The 16,142-nt window shown below is 52.6% G+C and overlaps 5 protein-coding genes across 5 annotated transcripts; 3 read left to right on the top strand and 2 right to left on the bottom strand.

The window, feature by feature from the left end:
- On the top strand, positions 1-2,857 carry SMAC4_00908 (uncharacterized protein). Its single transcript, XM_003349970.2, has 5 exons — positions 1-408; positions 478-515; positions 588-873; positions 935-1,074; positions 1,136-2,857. Exons 1-5 carry the CDS (start codon positions 369-371, stop codon positions 2,738-2,740), a joined length of 2,109 nt encoding a protein of 702 aa, XP_003350018.1. The 5' UTR covers positions 1-368; the 3' UTR covers positions 2,741-2,857.
- A 212-nt stretch (positions 2,858-3,069) lies between these two features.
- SMAC4_00907 (uncharacterized protein) lies at positions 3,070-3,978 on the bottom strand (the record flags this gene model as incomplete). Its single annotated transcript, XM_003349969.1, has 1 exon — positions 3,070-3,978. One exon carries the CDS (start codon positions 3,976-3,978, stop codon positions 3,070-3,072), a length of 909 nt encoding a protein of 302 aa, XP_003350017.1.
- Positions 3,979-5,228: 1,250 nt separating this feature from the next.
- Positions 5,229-6,486, top strand: SMAC4_00906 (uncharacterized protein). Its single transcript, XM_003349968.2, has 2 exons — positions 5,229-5,940; positions 6,025-6,486. Exons 1-2 carry the CDS (start codon positions 5,629-5,631, stop codon positions 6,085-6,087), a joined length of 375 nt encoding a protein of 124 aa, XP_003350016.2. The 5' UTR covers positions 5,229-5,628; the 3' UTR covers positions 6,088-6,486.
- A 338-nt stretch (positions 6,487-6,824) lies between these two features.
- Positions 6,825-8,501, bottom strand: SMAC4_00905 (uncharacterized protein; the record flags this gene model as incomplete). Its single annotated transcript, XM_066089513.1, has 3 exons — positions 8,259-8,501; positions 7,986-8,186; positions 6,825-7,918 (listed from the first exon to the last, which is right to left on the bottom strand). The coding sequence occupies exons 1-3, from the start codon at positions 8,299-8,301 to the stop codon at positions 6,825-6,827; spliced, it is 1,338 nt and encodes a 445-aa protein (XP_065946552.1). The 5' UTR covers positions 8,302-8,501.
- Positions 8,502-11,823: 3,322 nt separating this feature from the next.
- On the top strand, positions 11,824-15,796 carry SMAC4_00904 (uncharacterized protein; the record flags this gene model as incomplete). Its single annotated transcript, XM_003349966.2, has 2 exons — positions 11,824-12,167; positions 12,229-15,796. 2 exons carry the CDS (start codon positions 11,824-11,826, stop codon positions 15,794-15,796), a joined length of 3,912 nt encoding a protein of 1,303 aa, XP_003350014.2.
- Between the last annotated feature and the right edge of the window lie 346 nt (positions 15,797-16,142).

Here is a 16,142-nt window from a genome sequence, read left to right as displayed (position 1 = left end):
GGGGAATGATGAGCACTTCTCCCCCATACAAACGAAATTAATACGAAATAAAACACATAGCGAGTTTATGGAAACATTCTGACCTTCTTCCGTCCCGCTTTCTCTCCCTGTCTCCGGATCCGTCTCTTTGCAAAGAACAGCCAACAACAACAGCCTCACCTTGTCACAGACCGCCGCCGCCGCCGCGCATCGCCATCCCCCTCGTCGTCGAGTCGTCACATCTAGATGGTCTTGCCTTTACGTTCCCGCGACTCCGACAATCACGCCAAACCCATTCTGCTCCTCAATCCTCCGAGGACTTTCGACTGTAAACAAAGGCAAGAGCCGGCTCTGCCCTAACCAGAACATTCCAACTCCCTTCAGCAGCTATGGACCAAGCAGCCTCCATAGTAAAGGAGCATCATGATGGTATGCGACAGTTCCCGTAGTCCACAAGAGCTGGCATAGAGAACAGCTGCTAACATCTCTGCCATACAGCTATCATCAATGCCATCAAACAGGTTGTCCAGCGCGACGTGAGCACAACCCCATACCGTCCTTCCACCGCCGTCGACAGGATCCCATACTGATGCAACCGTGGACTATAGTGGAGGATCCTAATAGTCGACGACGTCTCCAAAAAGATTATCGACAATTCCGTCAAAGAAGATGACATTCTCAATGTCAATATCGCCAATATCCAACAAATCGAGGAACCGAGAGACGAGAATTCGGGCATGGATGCTATCTACATCTTGTCGCCCCGTCCGCATATCGTCGAATGCCTCATCCTTGATTTGGCCAAGGGCCGCTACCGCAACTCTACCGTGCTATGGACAGGCATTCTTGGGAGGGAGCTGAGGGCACGACTAGCCACTGCTCCTCAGAAAATAGGTACTATATCTAGTGATGGGACGACGTCAAGGGGTATTCGCTGACCAAGACCTGCGTAAAGATTCGCGACCGCTATTGATTGACTTCTTCCCTCGCGAGTCACATCTGGTGTCTTTTAAGGACCCATATAGCTTCCCCATACTATATAACCCGAGCTGCGAGGCCGTTGCAATGCCGCATTTGGACGCTCTTGCTCAAAAGGTATAGCATAGGAAATCCGGAGCGCCCCTGGCTATCGTGCCGTGGACTAAAGCTGTCACAGATTGCCGCCGTATGCATAACATTGGGCGAGTATCCAAAGATCAGGTTCTTCGCACCCAGGAACAACGAATACCGTGCGAGCGCACTATGTGGACGCCTTGCCTCGCTCGTACAAGACGAGCTTGATGCTTACAAACAGTTCAAGGGCGACTTCCCGCCGCCAACGACACGGCCACAAGGTTACCTACTGATTGCGGACAGGTCGATGGACTTGATGGCACCATTGGTTCACGAGTTCACGTACCAGGCGATGGCGCACGACCTCCTCCCCATCAAGGAAGGCGACAAAGTGACCTTCCATATGACTGTCAACGAGGGCACGCCAGAGGCCGAGGAGAAAGACATGGAATTGTCTGATAAAGACAAGGTGTGGGTGGAGAATCGGCATCGGCACATGAAGGACACGATTGAAAAGCTCATGAGCGACTTCCAAAACTTCATCAAGCAGAACCCCAACTTCACCAACCAAACCCAGGATACGACGAGTTTGAATGCAATCAGGGACATGTTGGCTGGCCTGCCACAGTTCCAGGAAATGAAAGAGGCCTATTCGCTTCACCTCACCATGGCTCAGGAGTCCATGAACATCTTCCAGCGTCGCAAGTTGCCCGACGTTGCTTCGGTCGAACAGACACTCGCTACCGGTCTTGATGAGGATTACAAGAAGCCCAAAAGCATCCTGGAACAGATGGTCCGGCTTTTGGATGATGAAGCTATTACCTGGGTGGAACGGTTACGGCTAATTGCTATCTACGTGCTATATCGCGACGGAGTTATCACCGAGGACATCGACAGGCTGCTTAGCCATGCGGCCTTGCAGCCAAATGAAAAGATCAAAATCACCAATCTGCAGCAGTTGGGTGCCCGGCCTACGCGGAAGCTGAAGGAAGAACGGAAACCGCATCCTCCGCTTTTCCCGCGAACCCCAGTCAAGAACCCAGGGGACGAAGACAATTTTCTGTCTCGGTTCGAGCCTGCTGTTAAGCACATGCTTGAGGATCTGTTCAACAACATTCTCGACCCAGCAACTTTCCCCTTTACACGGCCCCCAGCGGATGGTGGGGCTGCCGACACTGCCATGGCACCTGGACAATCGCTTCGCTCGGCCGCACCGAGGTGGGCATCAGCCAATCGCCGACAGGTCGAGAATCGACAGAGGGTTATCGTGTTCATGGCCGGCGGTGCAACCTACTCGGAGGCGCGGATATGCTACGAAGAATCGGAGAAGCGAAACCGCGACATTTATCTTGTATCCAGCCACATGCTCACGCCACAACTCTACTTAAGACAGCTGGAGGACCTTTCGATGGATAGGAGGAGACTCGGCCTGCCGATGGATCGGCCGCAACCCAAGGTCCCTGAGCACTTTTATGCTAAGCCGAAGCCTCCACCACAGCCTATGCAGCGGCCCGCCGCACCTCCTGCAGCTGGATCGGCACACCCTCCAACGCAGGCAATGGGTGCGATGACAATCAACAGCGGCGCGGCTCCTCCGCATGCTGGTGGCAGTAGCGCAAGGCCTCCAGCTCCGCCAGCTGGGAAGCCAGAGAAGCCAGTAAAGGAAAAGAAGAAGAGAAATCTGTTTGGATTGAAGAAGTCATCCTGAGCAACCGAAGCGCGATAGGAATGAGTAGCGGCGCATTGGAGCTTGCGCGGAAGCGATGGACAGGAAAGAATGAATTTGGTGCCTCGGATGAATGTCGGGCAGGTTACGTTGGTAATTGTGTCTCTGGTCATCATAGACTTTACTTGGCTATCGTCAAATATATACTAATATGGATGGTCAAAGATCAGTTACAAGTCTGAATGTCCATCTGATATGAACAAGAGCAAGGTGTTTTTCGGAGAACTGATTCAGCAAATCAACAAATATGATACATGTTGTGCACACTCTTGATTTGGCTTATTGTGGCTTCAAATTCCGCCGCCCAAACTCTACCTCAGAATCTTACCACACAACACTACATCCTCTCCCAACGGATGCCACGACACATCCCTAAGCCTCACCGGCGGCGCCGGCTGTCCATCCTTCCCTATCACCCTCGGCGGACAAACCAGCACACCTCCAGCCCCCAACCACGTCGGTGCAATCGTAACAATCACCGAGTCCACCAACTCTTGCTCTCCTCCCTGCTCCAGAGTCAGCAACGAGTTAATCACACTTCCCCCCCCCTCAATCATCACACTATCCAACCCTTCTTTCTTGATCGCCCGCAACACGTCTGCCCATGCGAATCCCTCACCCTCAACACTCTTGACATGCACAAACTTCCCCCCAACACTCTCCACAACCGCCCTCCTCTCTTCCGACACACTGCTCACCTCTTTCGCCACAAATATAAACGGCCCCAACCCCTGTCCCAGTCTAGCAAGCTGGATAACCTTACTCTGCTCATTAACTTCCCACCGCGCAGAAGGGTCAAGGATGATGGGTCGAGGCTGGTTGGGATGCTGCTCCCTAACTCCTGCTTCCGCAACAAAAGGAGACAGTATCTTGCAGTTCAACCCCGGATCATCAGCCACGGCTGTTCCGACGCCCACCAGGATGGCGGCGTGGCGAGAGCGTAGGTAATGCGTCATGGCTTTGGATTGCGGGCCGGAAAGGGTGGTGCGGACTCCTGGGGCGAGGGAGAGGGAGGAGTCGAGGGATGTGGCGAAGGTTAGGGTTACGAAGGGCTTCTTTGCGTTGGTGTTGGTGTTGGTGCTGGTGTTGGTGCTGGTGCTGGTGCTGGTAACTGGTGGAAGATGCGGTTCGAGTTTGACGGCTGAGGCGGCGGGGAAGTCGAGGAGGCCATCGGAGGAAGCTGTTGCTTGAGGCTCTGTTGGCGGATTGGTGGACGTCATCTTGTATTTATAATTGTCTCTCGCCGTGGTGAAGAAGGCCGATGAGGTATAGTTGATACGTGGCTGCCGATAACTTTCGGTTGGTACCGTGCTGGCTATAGCTCTCAACTCCCAAGAGCGAAATGAGAGGCCAGGTTGAGGTTGCAGGCAGATTATGAAGCGGTCGCTCAGTTCCTTTTGCTGTGGATGAGAAATTGAGAAGTGAGTGAGTGAGTGTCGAAATTGATATTGGTGAAAACTGAAAAGAGCATGCGTGGTTGAAAATGCCAAGGCCCATTGGTGAATCTCACGATGGAGGTATACCGAGATCCAGTGGATTCCCTAGATCCACTAACACCCATGTGAGTCTTTACTGTGGCACGTTGTTAGTAGCGCACCCTCAATACCCGGAGCAAAAGGACATAAGATCCGAACAGGAATGGCGCAGACGTGGGCTCAGATGTCACCCGTAAACTACATTTTTTGTACGAACCCATATCCTAGCCTCTATCAAGGCAGCCGGATGAGATGATATGGAATCTTCCCATGGACAGAGAGTCGTCTAGCCGTAAAAGCCTATGTATACTTCAACTCTTCGTCTTGACAACACGCATCACATATTAGCCAACGAATAGCGGCACGGAATGTTGGATCTTCATCAAGGGAGCAAACCGAAACCGCAGTGGCGCAGCTTTCCACGTAAGCCTTTCAATGTTTGGGGAAAATGACAACCAACCGATGATACACAGACAGTTTGATGACCCAACGACTTAAGTGAAGTGCCAATCATCATGATACAAGAACGAATGCTGGAGGCCGAAGAACTTTATAGGAAACGATGGAACACGTCGAAAGCTGCACAGATCCACAGGGAAGATATCGTTGAATCCCACCCCCTCGAATTGCCGGACTTGGCAACGCTTCATTAAATCGCTATCTAATTTCCACTTGATATGCCCCCTTTTCTAGCCTTGACGACCAGCAAGAGGACACTTCTCTTGCCGTTTCAAGCCATGTCTCATTTTATTGACAATGGATTTGACCAACTCGATGTGTAATATGGGTGTTATAGCGGGATGTCGATGTCGATGTGGTTCGAGAAGGGTTCCGTTACCGTCGTCGTTGGGCCCAGACGGGAGGGGCAAGTGATTGTAAGAGATACCCGGCCGTTAGTGCAATGTAATCAATTCCCGCATACGGGTCAGTCATCCTGCACGTTTCCTTCCATCCCACTAGCAGCTTCTTAACACTGCAGCTTGCCACGCGACCACCGCTGCGCCTCGGAAACAAAGCCTCCCCGTCGTTTCCGTCTGCTTTTTAACCCCGTCCATCCCGCAACCAAAATCCACCTCACCTCACTCCCTCCATTTCCACCCCTCTTTTCTTTCAAGCATACCTAAATTCGCATACGGAAACGGCTAGTGACTCTTGGGCATCTTGTGTTGTCTCAGCCATATCCACCAGACTGTACTCAGATACCGGCTGAAGATCGACCAACGATCTCGATCCTTCCCCGCGCGCCCAGCGAACGAACGAACGACATCGAGGGTCAGACCATCATCAAGAAACCCGTCGCATTGTAGACAGTCGACTGCTGTGTGTCCAACTTTCAACCCCACAACATCACCTTTCGTCACACACACTCTCGAATTCCCAAAGATCTCAGACAACATGGACTACGGCAAGCAAGATCCACCCCCATACAACCAGCCTCAGCCTCCCCAGGCTGCCTACGCCGGCTACGGCGCTCCCCCGCCGCAGGGCGGTACTCCCTACGGCCAGCCCCAAGGCGGCTATTATCCTCCTCAGGATCCCAACTACCCGCCTCCAGGCCAATACGGACAACAGCCAGGACCGTACCAGCAGGGGCCACAGATGGGCTACTATCAGCAACAGCAACCTCCACCGGGAGCGTATTATCAGCAGGGACCCCCGCCGCAAGGGTACTACCAGCAGCCGGAAGAGCGGAAGAGCAACTCTGATGTGAGTTCTCTCCTGCGGGGGTAAATTGTATCTGCTATGAATCACTGTTGCTAACTTTGGCCTTTTTTTTTTTTTCCCTCACAGAACATTTGCTTGGCAATTCTGGGTACTTGCGCCGTCTGCTGCTGCTTGGATGCTATCTTCTAAACCAAACCCATTCCGCATACGAACCGAGTATTACCGTAACGGGACCAATGTCAGAAACGAATTTACAACAACAGAATAATGGCATCGACATGATGCGCGAAGGGAAGGAATTCGGGGCAGGATAGGATGGATGTTTGTTGCCTTGGCCGCGACGCGATGGGCAGCACCAATGACCGTTTTGCTCTGATTGGGGAGACGGTAGTTACACATCGGGCATATGAAACTTCAGAGAGGTTTCTTTGGAAGGGACCAAGCTTTGGTCGATTCACGCATTTGGGAGGCGCAAGGGGGAATCTGGTTACACACAGTTGCTTTTAGCTTGTTTTACTTTTCGATTAATGTTAGCTTTTTCTTCTCTTCCTATACCAGTAAACCAGCTTTCTTTCTTGCCTTAACAGGCGGTTCTTTTTGCATCCGCGTGTTTTGAATTTGGTTGACATGATTCATCACAGTCTATCACCAGTCGTCTCCAATGCGTGATTTTTGTTTATAGGAACAGACAAAGCTGAATGGAGGAGTAGGTTGCAGGAATTCTGCTGCTCTTGCACTAGTGAAGGTGCAAGTTTATCATGAAACATGCGTGGCTGGAAACAAATAACGACTTTTGCGGACTGGGATTCATGAGACAGTAGGTAAAGTCGTAAAGCTTCAACTCCAAACGCCATTCTACGCCGCGCTACACATCATACCGTCAACAAAGTACAGTACCATCATCATACATCCTTCCTCATACCCATTCATGCAATGCTTGCAAAGACCTCATCAAACTTCTCAGTCACCTCCTTCACACAGTCATGCGAATAAATCATCTTCTGCACATCAGGGCTTGCCCACTTATCCGGTACTACACCGGACTTGCCGTTTTCACGGAACAGCCGATCACGCTCCTCCTTCGCCTTGCCCTCACCGAGATGTAGCACACGGCCCGAGTGCGACGCCAAGTCGACCAAGGTCGACGTATACGGCTTGCGCAGCATCTCAAACACCTTGAGCGTCTTGGTGACCGTCTCGGGATCATCCAGCTTATCAGCAGGAATCCTGCTCACGCACTCGGCCAGCACCGCTCCGTCCTCGATGGCCATGGCGGCGCCCTGGCTGAGATGCGGCAGGGTAGCGTGGCAGGCGTCGCCCAGCAGCGCGGCGGACCCGTGCACCCACGTGGGAAGCGTCTTGTGGATGCGCAGCTTCCACTCGCACACCTCGCCCTCGGGCACCAGGTCGAGCATGCGCTGCACGAGCGGGCAGAAGGTGCCAAACACCTCGAACATGGCCTTCTTTTCGCCGCGCGTCGTGTACGTTGCGTTGGTGGCGCCCGCGAAGTTGGTGTCCGGGTGCGCCGTCGACAGGTTGTAGATGTTGTGTCCCGACACGGGGTAGGCGATGATGTGTCTCCGCTCGCCGATCCAGCGGACCACCGTGTCGCAGTCCAGCAGGGCCAGCATCTCCGGGTCGTCCCTCATCTGGTCGCGGTGCAGCATGATTCGATACGCGGCCTGGCCCGTGTCCTCCTCCTCGGACGTGAGACCGAGCTCGGAGAGCATCTGCGTGCGCGTGATGGACTTGATGCCGTCCGAGGCGAGCAGGATGTCGGCCTCGACTTCAAAGGAATCCTCCTGGGTGCGCGACTTGAGCAGGATACGCGGCTTGGGTGCCCAGGAGAGGACCTTGACGAGCGAGGTGCCGAAGTTAAACTTGATGGCAGGCTCCTTCAAGCAGCCGTTGTAGAGACCGCCGGCGAGAGAGGAGCGGTGGCCGGTGCAGTGCGGGAACCCGTACTTCTCGCGCATGTCGGGCATGTAGACGTGGGCGAGCTCTTTGTCTGTGCTTCCTTCTGTTGGTTTGGAAATGCCTTGGTTAGTTTCCTTGTTCTCCGGGATTGGAAGGGGTTGTGCTCTTACGCCTGATGCTCGTCTCCTTGACATCTGTGGCCTCCTTCTCAATCTCTTCCCAGCAGCCTAGACGGTCCAGTACCCTGACGACGTTGGGAGGCATCTGGATACCGGCACCAACGAAGCCCAGGTTCGACGCTGTCTCGTAGACATTGATGTTCTTGAACCCCTTTTTGGCAAAGGCAAGGGCAGTGCCCAACCCTCCCATTCCTGTGTGATCCTCTGCGTTAGCAACTAGGTACTCGGTAATCTGCGAGAAGAAGCCACTCTTGGTGGGCTTACCTGCGCCGATGATGGCAATACGGAGATCCCGGAAGTCGGCCATGGTGATATGCCGGTTGATAAACCCTTTGTGATAGTGATAATCACAAAGTGTAGGTCAATATCCAAAGATGAAGATTGAGAGTTCAGATCACAGATACAAAGAAGGAGGATGAAGCTATATTATAGTTTCCCACCAGCTCGGGAGCTAAAACTAGGACGCTATCCATTATTGACCTGCTGGCTCATATAAATCACACACATGTGACCCGGGTATTGGGAGGTGAGATGTAAACCGAAGAGGTGGGGTCCAGGATAAAGGATAAGAGAACGCGGGAAAACCATACACGCTGAGGCGCCATCGACTGTTCCCTTTTCTTTCTACCACCCCCCGGAACTAGCCCCGTAACAATTGGATGTTCGTGGCCGGTTGTTCAGTAAGGAAGAAGAATAGTAATTATTGAAACTCCAAGGCGGAGTTGGGGTGTGGGGTCGGTGCGGCGGAACGTTGGGAAACCTGGGGGAGGAGGTCCCCCGAAAGTGCGGGGGAATTGCCGCGATCTTCCAGGCCGTTCTTTACGGGAAGTGTTCGTTGGTGTAAAATGGTACTCGACCACAGTTGACGCTGTGCTGGGGAAATACGTTTGTCCGGGATGGCGATGTCAACATTGTGCCAGTTTGGCTTGCTAGATATCACACATGTTTTGGACTATTTTCGATCAATCAGTGTTTATGAGGCTCATGAAGGAGATGTGGTTTGTGTCTGAGCTGTTTGCCCAAAGCAATGACAGACTATCGGTGCGATATCGGGGATACTCATTCCCATCTCGGGGAAATCTTGGGTGTCTTTTAGTATCTCGGCGGGTAACGCAACTTTGAGAGAACACCCCTGGCGAATGGCTTGGTCACAACCTGATTCATGGAGGCCTAGAGGGGACCGAGAATAGACTATATTGTTGTTTTTCTGTATGCGAAGCCCGGCATATCATGGCGTGGGTTTTGAACATGATCCGGTGTTGTTGTGCCAGACGGTTGCTGGCTTCCCGTTTTGGTGTTTCGTTTGTGTGGGTTGTCTGCGGGAGAAATGTTGCTCCCTGCGGCGCACGCCAAAGCCCGAGCAGCTCAGTGGCACCGACATCATAACCCCGATTCTCCGAGAAATGGAAAAGCCTCGATGGCGCCGGTAGCTACATCTACACTAGGTACAGTGGAGAGAAGCCGCAACAACGCTGCTCTGTGTAAAATTCAATATGTGTATATTTAAGTCCCTTGTTTCATATACCCTTCATAGATTGTCCACTCGAATTTGTTACCGCCATGTTTGCCCGGGCTTCAAGTGGAAGAGCTCAGAAAGCCTGCGCACAACCTGAAAGGTGGTTCGTGCACTTACCCCCAATAAGGTACACGTACTTACGCCCAGTCTGTCTGCCATGCAGTTGCGAAACTGGCTTTGATCTGGATCTGATAAACAGAGGCCTCCTACGACATGTCGCCGACGAGTCTCCATTGCCCTCTGCACGTGGACTCGACCCATTCTCTCCAGGCTCACTATTCCGAAATCTGTCGGTTTCTTTCCCATGGATGAATGCAAGGACGCGGTGCTTGGCACTGACTGCCGGCCGTGCCTCTGCCACGGTTGTTATTTTTAACGTCTACTTCCGCCTCCCGTAGGGCATGAGACGTAAACTCTGCCACGGTGCGACTGGTCAGAATATCACGATGCAGTTGCAATATTTGCACTGTGCTGCAGTGTGTTTCAAGCCTTTCTTGTGTGCGTGGATTGAAGCATTATGCAGGCGCATTGCCAAGCTTTTTTTCCCGACCTACTGTTGCGTCATACCCTCCGTGAACAAGACCATTGAATCTCAACAACAAAGGTTGGAGGACACAACTTGTTTTGCCCGTCTATATCGATCCTTCGCGCGCATCCCATCACGAGTACGACTACATAGTATCCTGTCTGATAGCGGTCGTGTTACGTGTAAAGTAAATAGAAAGGAGGGTGCTAGGGAAGGTGGGCTTGCCAAGTTGCAGCGGAAATTAGGGGACGCACAAATCTCCGCTGAGTGGTTTTCTGAGCTCGGTTGCCGTTGTACGGCCATGCACGCCTGGTCGTTCAGGGGCACTAAGACCATTCTGTGTGAAGAGCCACAACAGGCTCGTTCGTTGTTGTTGTTGGGGGGTTCGATTGCGCAAGGATGTTTCATAGACACAGGGAGAGACGAGCCGTTATGGTTTTTAGCAAGAACTGAACAGTCAAGCGCGCGTCTGCGGCTTTGTTGTTCTCGATACAATGGGACATGTCGCCAACCAACCATGTCAACCAACGGCCACTGCCCAGACAATGGAACGAGCGACATGAGGGAATCAGGATTCACAGGCGCGCAATCAACAATTGGGGATTCAGGGGCGTGCTGCAAGTGACGCCGGGCATGGGGTTGAGCACCCATTCTGCAACATGATTGGCCACCACGGGACAGCAGACTGGGGAAGGGCAGCCGCAGACGTCACCAGGGTACTTTTGGTGCCGGGCCCAATCAGAGCAGAAGCAAGACATTTGTTGCACATGGTCCACTCGAACCCGTCCCGTTTGGCTCCATGGCGACCCCGATCTTGACCCATCTTGGCCGCTATCGTGTGTCGCCTTCAGAGACTTCTTTCCATGGGATGAACTGAGCAACGACAGGTCAGCCAACCGGTGAACGGCCCGCAACGAAAAAAGCTTCAAGACCACCCCCGTACTCCATCAAGCAAGCGCGTCCCGGAGACCGTCCATCCATTTGGCTCCTTTTGGTCCGTCATGGGGGACTGATAGCGTCACTGGATGCCAGCCGATGGAGCTCTAGACTACTAGCTAGGTACCTCTACGGTAGGGCAAAGTTCCTCAGCGATAACTTTACCACACTTTTCGTTTCCTCGGTTTCCTTCTATCCCAAACCACCTCCAGTCTCGCTTGACGGACCTCACTCCTGATTTCTTGACTTTTCTTGTCTGTCGATCATACTTCCCATTCTCCTGGTTCACCTTTTCATCCCAAGCCCCTCAGATTGATCATAGGGCTACTTCCTCTAATCATCTATCTGTCCGCCCAAGGTACCTAGTTTTGCAACCCTTCGTGGCTGGTCTACTATTCTTCCCCTTGTCCTTAATTCATCACCCACAACCTTTGGAACCACCTCGCCTTCCGCCATTGTTTCCATTGTCCTCCCCGGGATACCAAAAAACAACGCACAAAGATCGTCGACTCCTCCTGCACCATCCCACTGGCTGGGAAAGGGGTACATGTGCCTGGCCAAGGAATAGTCATCTCGGTTTCTCCACGACTTTGTTGGGGATAGGCAACAAAAGACAGCCGATGCCTTCGCTTCCAACGTCCTCCTAGTTATTCCGTCGCTCTAGCTTCGGGTTCGCCTGAAAACAGCGGTCTGCGACCCATTGCTTCCAACTTAATATACCTTCCTCAGCCCTTTCCCGATCGAGTATTCCCATCTGGGTACCCCCTACCTAAGGTACCTAGTCATACCACGGGTATCATTCCACCACGAACCCCGACGCCTCTAGGGGCCAGCATACTTCACCAGCCATCATGGCTTCCTCTACACTTCTTTCGACGCTGCCGACGGCTGTGTCGACCGCAGTATCGACAGCATCCATATCTGGATCTGTACTATCAACTATAACATCCGCCTTGGCATCGACAATAACATCGTCAGCAAGCATTTCGAGTAGCCCAACGACATCGAGTGTACTTACAACAACGACAAGCCGTCCCATCGAACAAATGCCTACCGATGGATCATCAGACTCGGTCAAAAAGGTTGAGGGCATCAGTCTTGTGGCCTTCCTTACTGCCTTGGCTACTTCGTTGGTCGTTTTTGGCGTCCAGATGGGGCTGTTCTTGCTCCTGCGACATAAGCTAGCCAGGATCTTGTATGTACCGCCGCCCAGCTCACATCTTACACTGGTTTCCACTAACATCATCGCGCCACAGTAAACCCAAGACCTACCTAGTTCCTGAACGTGAAAGGACAGAACCTCCACCTGCCAGTCCATGGAACCTACTGTCCACCGTGCTCAGATACGACGACCGTGAAATCATCAAAAAATGCGGTCTCGATGCCTATTTCTTCCTTCGATACCTCCAGACGCTCTTGGTCTTGTTCATCCCAATCGCCCTTATCGTCATTCCCATCTTGATACCTATCAACTACGTTGGTGGAATCGGCCAACAGGTTGTTGACACCAACAGTACGGATACAGATGACCCTGACGTCCCTACGGGCTTGGACACCTTGGCCTGGGGCAATGTTCGTCCAGGAAACTACCGCCGACGTTGGGCTCATCTAATATTAGCCCTTCTTGTTATTATCTGGGTTTGCAGTGTCTTCTTCGCCGAACTTCGCGTTTACGTCAAAATCCGCCAAGATTATCTCACCAGTGCCGAGCACAGATTGCGCGCCTCAGCAAACACTGTCCTCGTGAGCTCGATCCCCGACAAGTGGCTGACCGAGGACGCTTTGAGGGGATTATTTGACGTCTTTCCTGGAGGCATTAGAAATGTCTGGCTGACGCGAGACTTTACAAAACTTCTCGAAAAAATTCACCGGCGTGACGCTATTCATCAGCAGCTCGAGGAGGCTGAGACAGAGCTGATCCGCGAGGCAAAGAGAAGACAGCTGAAACAAAGGAGTTTGGAGGAGAAGAGGGTCCGCAAAGCCCACCAGGTCAAGGCAGAATCTAAGAAGGAACGAAAGCACCGTGCAAAGGCCGAGGATGACGAGGCTAAACGACGTGCCGAGGACAACGGAGGCTTAAGTGTAGGAGACCACGAGTCGGTGCCGCATGATGTTGCGACAGCCGTTCACGGAGGGGAGAAGCCAGAGGATAAGGGACTGGACGACATCCATGAAGGCGAAAGCGAAGAGTCGCCTCATCACGGCCCGCGGGCCGGGAACGGTTTCTTTAAAGTAGGCGAAAACCTAGGAAGAGGACTCAGGAAGGGAGTTGGCTTTGTTGGAGAAGCCGGGCACAACATCCTTGTCCTGCCCAAAGCTCTTCAACAGAACGTGGAAGGGGAGTTGGAGAATACAGGCGGCTTTGACTTTGTCAAAGATGGAGTGCAACCATCGCCAACAAGCTCCACAAGCTCCGAATACGACTCCAAACTGCATCCAGGGGATGACGACGCACAGCCTAAGCCGTCATTTGCATCCGAGACTCCGTTGCACGCATCTCAAGCTCGCCACGCCCATACCCTCTCTGAAGGCTCCCAAGCCTCGACGGTTCAGAAGGAGTCAGATCCACGAACAATGGGCAATACCACTCGCAAAGTCTCAAACTTGAACGATATGTACATCACTGAGAAGACCAGATGGTATGAGTTCTGGAAGCCTCCCTCGGGTGGCTACGTGTCTCCGGTTCCCCAAGGATACGAACGCGATGACTACCCTTGGAAGGTCGAGAGGACAAAGTGGCAGAAATTCAAGGCTGCTATCCCATTCTACCACAGCGATATCAAGGATGTGGAGTATCCTCCCGCGTTTACGAAAGATTACGCAACAGAAAAGGAGCAAGGTGCCGAATGGGAAAAGTGGCTTTCGGCTAAGGACAGGCCTCACCATCGCTTGGCGCTTTTCGACTGGACACCTGCTTTCCTCCCGGCTTTGCCTTTTGTGAACAAGAAGGTCGATACTATCTATTGGTGCCGGGCCGAGCTGGCAAAGTTGAACCTCGAAATCGAGGAGGACCAGCAACATCCCGAACGGTATCCAATTATGAACTCCGCTTTTATCCAGTTCAACCACCAAGTTGCCGCGCACATGGCTTGCCAATCAGTTACCTACCATATCCCCAAGCAGATGGCCCCTCGCACGGTCGAAATATCGCCCAACGATGTCATCTGGGACAACATGGCTATCAAATGGTGGCACGAATGGGCGCGAAGTGCGGTCGTCTTCGCCGTGGTAGTTGGCATGCTCCTCCTGTGGGCTTTCCCCGTCGCATGGACAGCGTCGCTGGCACAGCTTGATGCTCTTGTGGAGAAGTATAGCTGGCTCGATTGGCTTGTCAAGAACGAGACGGTGCACAACGTTATCAAGGGCGTGGCTGGTGTCTTACCCGCGGCTGTGCTTGCGCTCCTGCTGATTCTGGTTCCGATGGCGCTTAACTGGCTCGCAACTTTCCAAGGTGCAAAGACTGGCTCTCAGACCTCGGAGACGGTGCAGACATACTATTTTGCCTTTCTCTTCGTACAGGTGTTCCTCGTCGTTTCCATCACTTCCAGTACGTTTCAGACGATCGCCAACATTACGGCTGATATTACCAGTACCCCTGAAGTTCTGGCGGAGAACCTTCCCAAAGCCGCGAACTACTTTTTCAGTTACATGATTCTCCAGGCGTTGTCAACCAGTTCGGGAACCCTTCTTCAGATCGGCACGTTGTTCATGTGGTACGTTATCGCTCGTATTGTGGACAACACTGCACGAGCCAAATGGACGCGCAATACGCAACTCCCAAGCGTCACTTGGGGGTCATTCTTCCCAGTTTACACCAACTTTGCCTGCATCGCTCTGATCTACTCCGTCGTGGCGCCTCTTATTTCGATTTTCGCCATTATCACCTTTGCACTCTTATGGTGTGCACACAGGTACAACATGCTCTACGTTACTCGGTTCCGGACCGACACCGGTGGTGTTTTGTACCCACGGGCTATTAACCAGACATTTACCGGTTTGTATGTCATGGAGCTCTGCCTTATTGGTCTCTTCTTCCTGGCAGTGGATGAAAATAATAAGGTGGCCTGCGTTCCTCAAGCCATTATCATGGTCGTTGCCCTTATCTTAACCGTTCTGTACCAGTATTTGCTGAACCGTTCCTTCGGGCCCCTCCTTCGGTACCTCCCTATCACATTTGAAGATGAGGCCGTTATCCGCGACGAGGCTTTTCAGCGCGCCCAGGAACGAAGATTGGGCATCATTCGGGATGATGACGAAGCTACGGCGCTCAATCAGTCAGCCCCTGGAGCGAGCGACGAAAAAGATATCGAGCTTCGGAATTTGCACAAGCGAACGAAGTCAGAAGCCGATAGCTTGTCCCGATTTGGAAAGCTCAACCCGGTCAGGGGTATCGTCCACGCCGGTAGTTGGGCGGCACGAGGCGGCAGGCAGGTTCGGCAAGCGGCGTTTGGAAAGGCGGACGACAACTTGCGGACAGCCACCGTCTATCGCAACGAGCGTCGTCAAAAGGACATAGAAGCACAACGGGCGATAGGAGATGCGTTGTTCGGCGGCTATCACGACGAAATCGAGGATCTTACACCAGAGGAGCGCGACGTCCTTGTACGCAAGGCATTCCAGCACTATGCGCTTCGAGCCCGTCGCCCCACTGTCTGGATTCCTCGTGACGACCTTGGTGTGAGCGACGATGAAATCAAGAGGACCAAGGAGTTCAGCAAGTACATATGGATTAGCAACGAGGGCACTGCACTTGACAGTAAAGTGCGTGTAGTCTATGGTCGCAATCCACCTGACTTCTCGGAGGTAGACATTATCAACCTATGATGAAAGGTAGAGGGTGAGTTGAAAGCAGCTGGGGGGGGGGGGGGGGGGGGTGGGGGGATTCTCCTTTACATGAAAGGACAGTGGACGAGGATATGCATATATGTACTGGGAGCAGAAGCTGCGGATGAGGAGGAGATAACCATGAGCATGTTTTTCATTTTTCCTTTTGGCATTCACGTTTAATTCGTCCCAAAATGGTGACAGTGCGTTGGATCCTTTTTTGCATGAGCCTGTATTGCATCATTGTCTAGACATTATTCCTAACCTTCTGTCGTATCATTTCCGGCGTTTTTTTTTTTGAGGGAGCATTGGTCTGGATAGAGGCTTCCATCCATGGGCACACAGG

The sequence above is a fragment of the Sordaria macrospora genome, chromosome 3 (assembly GCF_033870435.1).
Source record: "Sordaria macrospora chromosome 3, complete sequence".
Taxonomy (NCBI): domain Eukaryota; kingdom Fungi; phylum Ascomycota; class Sordariomycetes; order Sordariales; family Sordariaceae; genus Sordaria; species Sordaria macrospora.
The sequence above is the reverse complement of the archived record's forward strand: the minus strand, read 5'-3'. Positions and strand labels throughout refer to the sequence as shown.

Coding starts and splice junctions, on each gene's coding strand:
- SMAC4_00906 (XM_003349968.2), top strand. CDS start 5,629: ATGGACTACGGCAAGCAAGATCCACCCCCATACAACCAGCCTCAGCCT. Junction 5,941..6,024: donor AGCGGAAGAGCAACTCTGAT/GTGAGTTCTCTC, acceptor TTTCCCTCACAG/AACATTTGCTTGGCAATTCT.
- SMAC4_00908 (XM_003349970.2), top strand. CDS start 369: ATGGACCAAGCAGCCTCCATAGTAAAGGAGCATCATGATG. Junction 409..477: donor AGTAAAGGAGCATCATGATG/GTATGCGACAGT, acceptor TCTGCCATACAG/CTATCATCAATGCCATCAAA. Junction 516..587: donor AACAGGTTGTCCAGCGCGAC/GTGAGCACAACC, acceptor CGTGGACTATAG/TGGAGGATCCTAATAGTCGA.